This window comes from Clinocottus analis, unplaced genomic scaffold, assembly GCF_023055335.1.
Source record: "Clinocottus analis isolate CAN_PGR_092001 unplaced genomic scaffold, fCliAna1.0.p SCAF_13, whole genome shotgun sequence".
Classification (NCBI taxonomy): domain Eukaryota; kingdom Metazoa; phylum Chordata; class Actinopteri; order Perciformes; family Cottidae; genus Clinocottus; species Clinocottus analis.
This window is the reverse complement of record NW_027175854.1, coordinates 15,000,001-15,011,820: the sequence shown is the minus strand read 5'-3', so window position 1 is coordinate 15,011,820 and position 11,820 is coordinate 15,000,001. Positions and strand designations below refer to the sequence as shown.

General features: G+C 38.8%; 2 protein-coding genes across 3 annotated transcripts in view; both read left to right on the top strand.

Annotated features, from left to right (window-relative positions):
• The first annotated feature begins 22 nt into the window (after positions 1-22).
• fsd1l (fibronectin type III and SPRY domain containing 1-like) lies at positions 23-6,078 on the top strand. 2 transcript variants are annotated; one of them, XM_068574172.1, is made up of 13 exons: positions 23-116; positions 1,094-1,189; positions 1,297-1,428; positions 1,643-1,744; positions 1,875-1,897; positions 2,160-2,281; positions 2,379-2,600; positions 2,688-2,786; positions 2,967-3,096; positions 3,889-3,974; positions 4,379-4,633; positions 4,910-4,998; positions 5,134-6,078. In XM_068574172.1, exons 1-13 carry the CDS (start codon positions 99-101, stop codon positions 5,233-5,235), a joined length of 1,476 nt encoding a protein of 491 aa, XP_068430273.1. In that variant the 5' UTR covers positions 23-98; the 3' UTR covers positions 5,236-6,078. The 2 variants fall into 2 exon arrangements, with proteins under 2 accessions (XP_068430273.1, XP_068430272.1); XM_068574171.1 differs by having other exon boundaries at positions 3,886-3,974.
• Positions 6,079-6,877: 799 nt separating this feature from the next.
• Positions 6,878-11,820, top strand: part of epb41l4a (erythrocyte membrane protein band 4.1 like 4A) — a 5,628-nt gene continuing 685 nt past the window's right edge. Inside the window, exons 1-19 of the mRNA XM_068574616.1 lie at positions 6,878-6,975; positions 7,072-7,176; positions 7,258-7,303; positions 7,389-7,467; positions 7,905-8,002; positions 8,167-8,248; positions 8,449-8,536; positions 8,691-8,779; positions 9,110-9,173; positions 9,511-9,602; positions 9,681-9,725; positions 10,127-10,254; positions 10,508-10,595; positions 10,662-10,730; positions 10,841-10,903; positions 11,072-11,122; positions 11,290-11,379; positions 11,491-11,526; positions 11,608-11,643. Coding sequence (XP_068430717.1) covers positions 6,880-6,975; positions 7,072-7,176; positions 7,258-7,303; positions 7,389-7,467; positions 7,905-8,002; positions 8,167-8,248; positions 8,449-8,536; positions 8,691-8,779; positions 9,110-9,173; positions 9,511-9,602; positions 9,681-9,725; positions 10,127-10,254; positions 10,508-10,595; positions 10,662-10,730; positions 10,841-10,903; positions 11,072-11,122; positions 11,290-11,379; positions 11,491-11,526; positions 11,608-11,643 — 1,445 coding nt within the window. The 5' untranslated portion in view covers positions 6,878-6,879. The remainder of the gene's footprint in view (positions 6,976-7,071; positions 7,177-7,257; positions 7,304-7,388; positions 7,468-7,904; positions 8,003-8,166; positions 8,249-8,448; positions 8,537-8,690; positions 8,780-9,109; positions 9,174-9,510; positions 9,603-9,680; positions 9,726-10,126; positions 10,255-10,507; positions 10,596-10,661; positions 10,731-10,840; positions 10,904-11,071; positions 11,123-11,289; positions 11,380-11,490; positions 11,527-11,607; positions 11,644-11,820) is intronic.

The window sequence follows — 11,820 nt, the reverse complement described above, 5'->3', positions numbered from 1 at the left end:
GTTTTGATGTGTGTGACTTCACTTCCGGTCGGCGTCCTCTCTCTTTCTCTCTCCCTCTCTCTGTCTCCCTCTCTCTCTCCCTCTCTCTCCTTTTTCAGATGATGGACACTCAGAAGGTAAGGATCTGATCGATAGATGATCAATAACAGCAGCTGAGGTGTCCGCTGACAGATCGAAACCCCGCGCAGGAAGGAGCGAAAATTAGCTGCTAGCTGCTAGATGTTAGCTTGCAGCCAAAGTCCTCTCTCTCTCTGGTCGAGTGAGCATCACTTTGAATGAGGGATTTACAGATAAGACTGTCTCTCTCTCTCAGTCTCAATCTCTTTTAGTCTCTATCTCTCTTTTAGTCTCTCTTATTCTGTCTCTCTTTTATTCTCTATCCTTCTCTCTCTCTCTCTCTCTCTCTCTCTCTCTCTCTCTCTCTCTCTCTCTCTCTCTCTCTCTCTCTCTCTCTTATTCTTTCTTAGTCTCTCTTATTCTCTCTCTCGTATTCTCTCTCATTCTCTTTCTCTCTCTTAGTCTTTCTTATTCTCTCTTTCTCTTATTCTCTCATTCTCTTTCTCTCTCTTAGTCTTTCTTAGTCTCATTCTGTCTCTCTTTTATTCTCTATCCTTCTCTCTCTCTCTGTCTGTCTGTCTGTCTGTCTGTCTGTCTGTCTCTCTCTCTCTCTCTCTCTCTCTCTCTCTCTCTCTCTCTCTCTCTCTCTCTCTCTCTCTCTCTCTCTCTCTCTCTCTCTGTGTAACTCAACCTCTATTAAATATTCATCAGTAGTGACAGAGGTCCATTCTGCTTCTAACAAAACAGGACACTTGAACTAGCTGCAGTACTATGATGATGATGATGATGATGATGGTGACCAACAAGTTTGATCAGAGGCTTTCTAGCTGTGAAAGCTTCAGTAGAAATTTAGGTCACTACAGGTGCACATGCTAACCTATAAAACACTGCATCACATGCTAACCTATCAACTACTGCATCACATGCTAACCTATAAACCACTGCATCACATACTAACCTATAAACCACTGCATCACATGCTAATCACATGCTAATATGTTAGAACTGTATAAAATGTGTTTTGTATGTTAAACAGGAAGCTCTGTGCAGGATCATCACCACGTTAGCCAATAAGAATGAAGAGCTGCAAAACTTTCTGGAAACAGTCGACAACACGCTGACAGGACTCCAGGTCAGTAGATGATTGGCTAAGAGGGAGTAATGGGCGTGGCTTAGCGAGCAGGGCATAATTATCTCAAATGAAAAGATAAATAAAATAAACTTTGTCCATTCAATCAGGAGGAGTCATGTAAGGTGACGTCAGAGCTGGAGGCGGAGCTTGAGCAGCTAAGCTCTGCCCTGGAAGAGAAGGGGGCGGTGCTTCGTGACGTAATTAAAGAGGAGACGCAGAGAAAAGAGGCGGAGCTTCAGGTAGAGACGTTTCTTTCTTCCTGTTGTGTTTTTGTTCTAATTGTCATTATACATTTATTATAACATGCTTTCTGATGAAGTTGCACATTTTTATTTTAAGTTTAAGTTGATTTTTTTATCACTTTATACTTTTTACTATCAAAAATAAAAATATTTGTCTGCGTAGTTTATTTATTACTTCTTCTGAATCTGTTGTGTTGTTGTGTGTTTGCAGAAGCAGATCTGTGAGGGGAAGTCTGCTCTGCTGTCCTGTGAAGAGCTGCTGCAGTTCGCCAACAAGACGCTGACCATCACCAACGAAGAAGAGTTTCTGAAGGTAAAGGACAAAGACATGAAACCCTCTTTTTCCCATGAAAACCAGATTATATCAACGAGACATAACTTTAACCTGGAAATTACTTCTAATAATAAATATTGTAATGTCTGTTATCTGTTTTGTTTTTCAGGCTGCAAAACAAATCAAAGAAAGGTTTGTTTGAATAAGATATAATACAATGTTTAGATTTAGTTATTTAAATTGTGTTGAGTAAACGAGACGTTTAATTGTTTATAAGGTTGACATTCATTTAATGTCATCGGTCGGTTTAATCAACATTTTTAGTTTTTATGGAATTTCGTTTTTAATTAGATTTTTTAACTTTATTAAGTTATCGTTTTATTCTGCATTGATTTCAACATTGAGGCACTTTGAACCAATCAGAGCTCAGAGTTGTAAATGAACCTGTTGCCAGGGTAACCATGGCTCCAGCTTTCCGGCTAACGACTCGTCTGGCAGCGACGGAGAACATGTCGCAATACACGGTGGACTTCAGCTCGGAGAGGGCGGGACTTCAGCGACTTCACTTCCTGCCAGGTGAGTGACAGGTGGTCTTCTTCTTGTTCTTCTTCTGTAGATATTTATTGTTATTTGTTGATAACGCTACATACTTATTGTTATTTATTGTTTACAGTTCCCAGAGCTCCAGAGATTGACATATCCAACTGTGTCGTCCGTGACAACACCATCGTGGTTGTCTGGCAACCTGCCGGCGAGGCCGACAGCGACAGCAGCCGAATCGAACACTACGAGCTCCAACACCGGAAAACCAACCGGGACGACGCGCTGAGAGCGGCAGGAGATGCATGCTGGGAAAAGATCGACGACATCAGGGAGACGCAGGTCACCATCTCAGGTGACTTCCCATCAGCCCCAGCAGCGCCAAGGCGCTCATGTTATTTAAATTAGTCACGATGTTAACAGATGAAACATGTTCTTTCAGGTCTGAAGTTTGATTCTCGCTTTGTGGTCGTTCGAGTTCGAGCGAGAAACAAAGCGGCCGCCGGCGAGTTCTCCGAGCCTGTTTCCATGGAAACCAGAGGTGATCATGGAGTGGATGGAAGATTTTTAATTTTTCTTTTGTTGTGAAGGACTTCTTCTTCTTCTAGTTTTATTTCAGCAGATAACTTCTTATTCAGCTAGTTGTATTTCAGCGTATAACTTTTTCTTATTATTTTATTGAAGCATGTAACTTCTTCTTCTCCTTCTTATTTTTTTGCAGCGTATAACTTTGGGTTCGACGCGGTGACAGCTCACGCTGAGCTGAAGGTCGGGGCCGACACGGTGACCTGGGAGCCGCAGGGGGTCAAAGGTCACGACCCCCGCCTGAGAGGGAAAGAGAACAAGAGCAGGTGAGCCGACGCGGTCGAGACCTGACGTCCCTCTGGTGTGACGCAGCTTCCGGTGTGTTTTAATCTTGAGCTGTCTCTCTGCCGCCGTGTGTCCGGGGGTTCGATCACTCCGTCCTCCTGCAGTCTCCGCACTGCCTCCGCTCCGACCCGCTCAGGTAGAGACCGCCACTATCTCCTCCATCCGCCATCTCTCACGTCATGCGGCCGATCACATCCCAGCTGCTCACATCCCAGCTGGTTACATCCCAGCTGGTTACATCCCAGCTGGTCACATCCCAGCTGCTCACATCTCAGTTGGTCACATCCCAGTTGCTCACATCCCAGCTGCTCACATTCCAGCTGGTCACATCCCAGCTGCTCACATCTCAGTTGCTCACATCCCAGTTGGTCACATCCCAGCTGACGTCCTCTCAGCTCCAATAAAACCTGTTGCATTTTTGAAGTGTCTCACATCTTTAAAACTGTATTTGTATTTTGTTTTTTGTTATTTTGTGGCTTTTTTTTTTTACAGGTTCAACATATAAAGTGTGTTTTTATTATTTAATTAAAAGATTTTTAAAGTACTTATATTTAGTACAATGTTACAATGATATGTGTCATTTTAATCAATTTCAAAGTTATAATTTGTCTTGTTTTATTCGAATTTTTTCATCTTTCTCTCCGTTGCATCATCGCTTTGGCACGACCTCATTGGCTGCTTCACTTTGTTGTTTTCCCTCTAAAACTAACTGGAAGCTTTAATGTTTTTTTTTAACTCTTTCACTTGTAACTTCTCGTGTTCTTCCTCAGCAGCCGGAGCGCCACGCCGTCGCCAAATAAGACGGCAGGAAGTCGAGCCGGACGCGACCGCTTCGCTGGAGAGTCGTACACCGTGCTAGGTACTTATACACGAATACCTCATATACATTGCAACTACTGCGAATTATGTCTTTTTAAATGTTAAGTAGGATTAAAATTAATTTATACATATTTTATATCTTATATATATTTATATTATCAAAACAGTAAATAAATACATTTGGATTTCTTACCATTTTAAAATATTTAAAAAAATATTAAAAAAATAACTAATTTTATCAGATATTTAAACACTTTACATTCTTTTTTAAATTATTACTACTTATTCTTGCCAGTTTTTATTTTGAAAGTCACAAGTTACAGCTTTAGCTTCAGTGGTGTTGAAAAAATCCACCTATTTTTAAAATGTAAATGGAGGCTCTTATTTCATAAATATTATATATCCGTATTATATATCCGTATCCTTCTTTTCTCCGTCTCCTAGGTGACCAGGAGATGACTGGCGGCTGTCACTACTGGGAGCTCCGCCCCCTCACTGACTGGAAGTCGTTCAGTGTGGGCGTGGCCTACCGGGCCAGTCTGGGGCGTTTCGACCAATTGGGGAAAGGCGCTGGCTCGTGGTGTCTCCACGCCAGCCAATGGCTGCAAAGCTCGCTCGCCGCCAAGCACAACAACAAGGCCAAGGCGCTCGATTGGCCGCTGCCTCAGCGAATCGGAATCTACTGTGACTACGACAACGGTACCAACGAAACACTTTTATGTTTTAAATTAACTGCGTTCACTTTGATACTTCAGTTCCTGACGCTTCGCCTTAGCTCCTTTACGACGATTTAGTTCCTTTGTGACACTTTGCTTTAGCTCCTTCACACTACTTCAGTTCCTTCATGACGCTTCACTTCCTTCGTGGTGATTCAGTTCATTAGTGGCGCTTCAGCTCCTTCATGGCGTTTCAGTTCCTTCGTGACGCTTCATGACGTTTCATTTCCTGCATGACGCTTCACTCTCTGTGTTTCAGGTGATTTATCGTTTATCGACGTTGATCGACATCGAATGATACACTCCTTCAAAACTAAGTTCAGCCAGCCGCTGCTGCCGGCCTTTACAGTGAGTATACAGTACTACTACAGTACCACTACAGTACTACTACAGTACTACTACACCTCACTGCAGTAGTACTATACCACACTGTAGTAGTACTACACCACATTGAGTACTGACTGCAGTAAAAATGTGTTGTAGGTTTGGTGCGGCGGCATCACCATAGCAACGGGCCTGCAGGTGCCGAGCTTCATGGGTAATTTCCTGTCCACCAATCGGAGCCTCAGCAACCTGTCGCAGTAGATCACTTCCTGTTTTCATTGTGCTTTTGATAATTACCATTAATTTATTCATTTTATACATTTGTATTTATGAATGTTAATTTATTCCATATATTATATGCTATTAATATTTATAGAAAATACCTGTGAACTGTTCTCTTTATGAAATACAAAATAAATGTAATATTTTAAGAAGATATTTAGATCTGTGTTGACCGTCTGGACCTGAAGCCATAGTTTTACTGTGAGAGCTTATTCTTTGAAGATGCTTAATATTGTCCGTTAGCGCGGGCTTTTATTATGAAAACAGAGTTGCGTTCACAAGTGCCGACTGCTGCTCGCAAACGTTTATAAACACCAGCTGGTGGCATGAAACTATATGAAAACATGAAAACACGATGACGATGAAGACGATTCCAGTCGAAAGGCTTTCAGTCGTAAACGATTTGTTTTTAAATGTCAGACTTTTATTTTGAGGATCGCATTAGGGAACAAAGATTGCTTATTCCCCTTGCTTTTATTTTGAAGGCTGCAACAAGCTGTGATTCATGTTGTCTGTAATGAGGAAGTTATATGTGTGGAGTTTGTGTGAAAGACTTTTATTCTGAAATACTTAATTAGATTTAGTGTTGTGCATTCCCACTGGCTTTTATTTTGAAGGTCATGATCAATCAATCCGTCACTTTAAACCCAAATGACTGACTTTTATGTTCAAACTACATTTTTGAAAAATGTTTTTCCACTTGATGTTAATGTGAGACCTGGAATCAGATCATTGAGACTGATATATATATATATAATAAGTAACGTTAATATTTATTGATTCATCATGTTCCTGAAGCTCTGATTCTAATGTTTTATATCAAACATGTCGATTAACTGTGAAAGAATAAAATAAAGTTTGAAACTCTGACAGAGATTCAGAACGCCTGCAGACGATCTTTTATAGGAAAGCTTTTATTGTGAAACTTCAGATTCGTTTACTAGATATTCAACTTGTCTGAGGTCAGTGAGAGGAAACTATTAGCATTGAGAGCTAATTAAGAGCTAAGTTACAACTCATCATGCCTTCAGTCTGATTAGAGCAAAGGAAAGAAGGAAGGAAGGAAGGAAGGAAGGAAAGAAGGGAAGTGACAAGGAAAGAAGGAGATAAGATTGAAGTAGGTGAATGCTACACTTCATTTTGCCGTATATTTGAATATCTACTGTTTCGTTGTTATTATTATTATTATTATTATTATTATTATTATCATTAATAAAGCTAACTTTTTTTCTGCTAAATGTGGAAAATTAATTCCCAAAGTGATTCAGATATTCTAAACTGAAAATGAAAAGGTTTAGATGTTAAAAAAAAAAAAAAATGGAGAAAAAAAATGAACATGTAAATGAGAGACTGGAGGGGAGGAGTCAGGAGGCGTCTACATGGCAACAGAACAACAGAGCACCGAGAAAGAGAAGAAGAGGGAGAAGAAGAGGGAGAAGAGGAGGAAGAGAGGAGGAAGAGTTAGTTGTTCATCAGCAGGTGAGGAAGAAACACATCTTTCTTCTTCATTTGTATACTTTCTGAATATTATTTAATCAACAACAATAATATTAATAATTATTATTATTTTTATTTACACTAGAAAATATTTTTTTATAGGAATATCTTCGGTTTTAGGTACCAATGGCTTGTTTCCGTGGCAACTGGGATGAATTTTATGGCGAAGTCCTCCTATTGGACGAGAGGAAGATGACACTGACTTCTGAGCAAGGCATCAAGGTGAGAGAGAGAGCGCTGTCATGCACCTGAATGCACCTGAACTCACCTGAGCACGAAGTCACATGACTAAGGGAAACCCTGTTTTTCATCCTTTAGAAATCTTCCAAGGTGGCGGCCATCTTGGATCAGGTATTTTCTCACCTGGGCGTGACTGAAGTCGAGTTCTTCGGTTTGAGGTTCTGCGACAACAAACAGCAGACGGTGAGAAACCTGTTAGAATTTTGTTCATTTCGTATTTTCTATATGTATATATATAAAATACTTGTGTTTTTGCTTCAACAGCACTGGTTGGATCCATTAAAAACTCTTTCACAACATCGAGACCTCGGTGAGTTTCAGAAATCAGACGTATTATTAAGCTAAACATCATTATTTATTTATTTATTTTTCTTGTTTTCACTGTTTTGTCCCAGCCGGGCCACCATACATTTTCTACTTTGGTGTCAAGTTTTATGTTGAGGATCCCTCTAGACTGAAGGAGGAAACCACACGGTACAGTTACTATATTATTATTATTATTATTATTATTGTTTTTATCACTAGATTTGAATTAAGGATTACTTTTATTCATTTACTGAACAATTTTTATTTATTTTAGGAACAATTATTAGTGTAACTATTAGATATAAATATCATGTTTGGTGTCAAAATAAATATCAATATTAATTTGATATCTTTATTGTGTTATGTGGTAAATAATTATCAATGTTGTCATCGTTTTCTGTTACTTTTTCGATTTAAATACTTGTTATTTCTCTTTTATTTTATTGCTCAGAGGAGCTTTAACTCTGTGGTGCCCCCTGTGGACCAAAGTGGTAGTGTTGGTTCCAGCGGGTCCAGCAACACCTCCTGCGTCTCCAGCAGCGTAGAGTCGTGTTGGTTTAATTATAAAACTAATAAAGGGCACTAACGAGCGTCTCTTACTTCAGGTATCAGTTCTTCCTGCAGGTGCGTCAGGACGTACGTCAGGGTCGTCTGCCAAGCCCCGCCCACCTCAAGCCCCGCCTCTCAGCTCTAATGCTGCAGGGTGAGAACACTTTATGGGTTTTATTAAACAATGTTTAAAATTAAAAATAGGAAAAGTGTTTGTGTAATTGATGCTAATGTGATGACAGTTTAACATTTATTAATTTAATTACAGAATAAAACACAACATCAACGTCACAGCTCATTTATTTGTATTTCCCCCAGCCGAGCAAGGAGACCAAAAGGAGGCGGAGCCTCCAGACGCCGAGGAGAACCGGGAAGTACAACACATCTACAAATCACTCAGGTAGACAGGAAATATATATCATTACCTTTAAAAATAAAACAAAAAAATAAAACCTGTTCAAACCAGCTTTAACTTTGAAGATGGAACATATTTTGTCTCGTGGAGTTTTTAGTTGCTCCATAATCAATACCTGTCAATGAATACTTATTAATGAATATGGCTCACAGTTCTATAACTCTCTCTCTTTTTCTGTCTGTCAGCGGTGTCTCTCGTCCTCAGGCCCAGCTTCTCTTCCTGTCTCTTTGTAGTTCTCTTCAGATGTTCGGAGTCTCTCTGTTTGCTGCCTACGTAAGAAAACTGATCGCTGATCAATATATATATATTATAAATATTAGTATCATGAGACATGTTTATGAGTTGTTTTTAGGGTATTTTTGTGCTTAAATTTTAATAAAACTTGTATTGTCAAAATGCGCTACTTCAATTATTAATTATTTTGCAGGGTGAAAACCAAACTGAGTACTTCCTCGGTCCAACTCCAGGGGGCGTGGTCATCTACAAAAACAAAGTGCTGGTGGGGAAATATTTCTGGTAGGAGTGAGACCTACTTCAATAACACTATCTTTGTTCATCTGTTGCGTTCAAAGATTAAATCTGTGCTTTTTGTTTAGAGTGAGACTTCTTTGCGTTAACTGTCTTTGGTGGGAGTAACTATATTTTTATGTAAATAAAACTAGACATAAAGTACACAAATACGTGTATGCATTCATTTGAGAAAAAAGTATAACACACAAACTATTGTTTGTATGAACTTGAAAAAAAAGTTTGTAAAAAAAAATACATGTTACACATAAACAAAAATAAACAATGAACATAAAATAAACATAAACATTGTTTTTAATCTCTGACTCTTTTCTTCAGGCAGAGAATCAACAAACTTCACTTCAAACATGAAACATTTGAGCTCAGAATTGTTGGAAAGAATGTGAGTTATAATCCTAATTATGATTATTATAATTATTATGATTATTCTTATTGTTATCTGGATTGTGAATTAAGATACACTTTATTAATATGAATTAAGGTAACTATGTAGATAAAAGATATTAAAACCAACTTAAATGATCATTATAATGTTGATAAATGTTTGAAAAAAGGTGCAATAAATTAATTTTATGTTTTGTGTTTGTTATTTATTCTGTGCTAATGCTCATGCTAAAGTGTCAAAATTATAAAATGAGAAAAAATCTGCGAAAAACAGAAAAGAATCATTTTGTTAAAAACAAATAATAATTGTAAATGTGTAATGTCTGGGTGTTCAGGGTTCGGAGACGTCGTTCTACTTCCAGACGCTGCATCGCTCCGACTGCAAGCGTCTGTGGAGAAGTTGTGTTGAGCATCACGTGTTCTTCAGGTGACGGCGGTTTGATTCCATTCATCCAGTAGAGTTATTTACTTATTCTGTTCTCTAAATTCTTTTTTTTTTGTTCAGGATGTCCGAGTCGAAGCCCGTTGCATACAAACTGAAACGCAACAGGTACACACGCACACAGGCACACACACACACACACACAAACACACACAAACACACACACACTTGTTTTTGCTGCCGTATGAGGACACCGGACTCACAGGTTACACGTCGGGACACCACTTCTGAGGACTTTCCTGTACTTCACAGTACTTTACAATACTTCACAATACAATAATAAAATTAGTATGAAATATGTTTGTCACAAAAAATAAAACAAAGACACTTTTAGATCTTGGACGTTTTTCATGTTATTAAATGAAATTTTCATTCCTTTCCTTTTTGTTTTGTAGCTAAATAACTGTAAACATTATTATGTATTGTTGTTTATAAAAATACACAATTATATTCTATTGTATCAATAACACTGTGAACACAGATTCTCTCTCTCTCTCTGTCATGAGTAGCTTTGCTCGTTCGCCCACTCTGACTCATCCTCAACTGAGCCTAATGCTGAGAAACAAATCTATCAACAACAAGACAACAACAACACCAACAAAAAATACAACAACTGACCAGAGACCAAAACATCATGGTATGAGAATTTTTGTATTAGGGCCTGTATATTATTTACATTGTCATTATTAATATTATAAATGATTGTTATTACTATTATTATTTCAATCATTTAATTACTGTTATTAGTTTTTTTATAATAACAATCATTTATTCTACCTGTTTTATTTTAATTTCATCTTTGATTTGAAGGTTAAACATTTCATAGTGTTTATAATTGTTTGGGGTAATTTACTTTTTTATTTATTTTAAAACTATTGGTTTGTGAACAGTCGCCGCCTCCTTTCCTCCAGCCAATGAGATCACAAGTGTCCCCAGTGAACCAATGGCGATAAAGGCAGCGCCACCTGCTGTTCAGAGGTGAGAGAAAGACATTTTTGGGGTTAAAAACACTATAGGCGTCATGTGATCGTGTGATACCTGCAGGTCAGAGGGCGGGGCACAGCAGGATCCCGTGAAGCCCAGAGCACCATGGGAAAACAGCGGCCCTCAGAGGTAATAAAAAACAACAAAAGTACGAGAAGCATAAAGATTTCATAATCTAACACTGTCAATGTGTAATAATCTGATTAATACGAGAATATTATTTCATAATTTTGTTTCAGCGGCCTCTTCAGCCCAAAGTTTCCTCCAAACACCAAAGAAGAAGGTGGAGGAAGATCTCAGAGGTAAGACAGCCGGCCGCCTCGCTCTTGTGAGATCATCGTTGACCACATGTGCATGACATCAGAGCAAGTCGGGATCAAGTCGGACACAAATCTACCCAGCATGCATTGCACTCCAGTCGCAGGCGAGCGATTCTGATCAGGACTCAACATTTCCTGTTTGTCTTTCAGGCGGAGCAGAAGTCTGGACGGAGATCAACCAATCAGAGAGCGGGGGCGGAGGTGAGAATTTTAAAATTTTAAAATCCACTGTTTTTATTATTCATATTAAAATATATTTTTATGATATAATATTATAAAATAAAGACAAAATTCACAAGTTTTTAAAACTGGAAAACTTTGACTAAGGATGGTTTTAATCCATTTTGTTGTCTCCGGATGCTGGGAAGGTCTCGTTCCCGTGGCAACACGAGCAGCGGCAGCGAGTCCCAGAACACCGCGAGTAAAGACGAACGACGCAGAAGAAGAAGAAAACCCCGGTAATAAATCTATATATCTCTTTTCACCTTTGATGTCGCTTTTCTCTTTTTTCCGTCAATCTTCTTTCCGCTTGTCGTTCTCTCGCTGATCTACTTTCTGTTTGCACCTAGCGATCGCCATGGCGACCGGAGGCGTGATTCCAGATCGTAAGTACTGTGCTAATGCTAATGCTAATGCTAATGTTAACAATTGGTTTAAGTCCACTGAAATACATTTCTTCTTTATAGACGGAGTCCAGACTCACTGACGTGGAAACATATCCAGTAAGTATGTATGTGTGTGTGTGTGTGTGTGTGTGTGTCTGTCTGTGTGTGTACGTGTGTTTTCTGCAGGCATCCCCTTAATACCTGAATACATCAAATGTAATTTATAAGTAATTAAGATGCCGGTAACTATAAATAAAAAAAACATTTAAGATCATATTTTTAGCTCTTATTTTA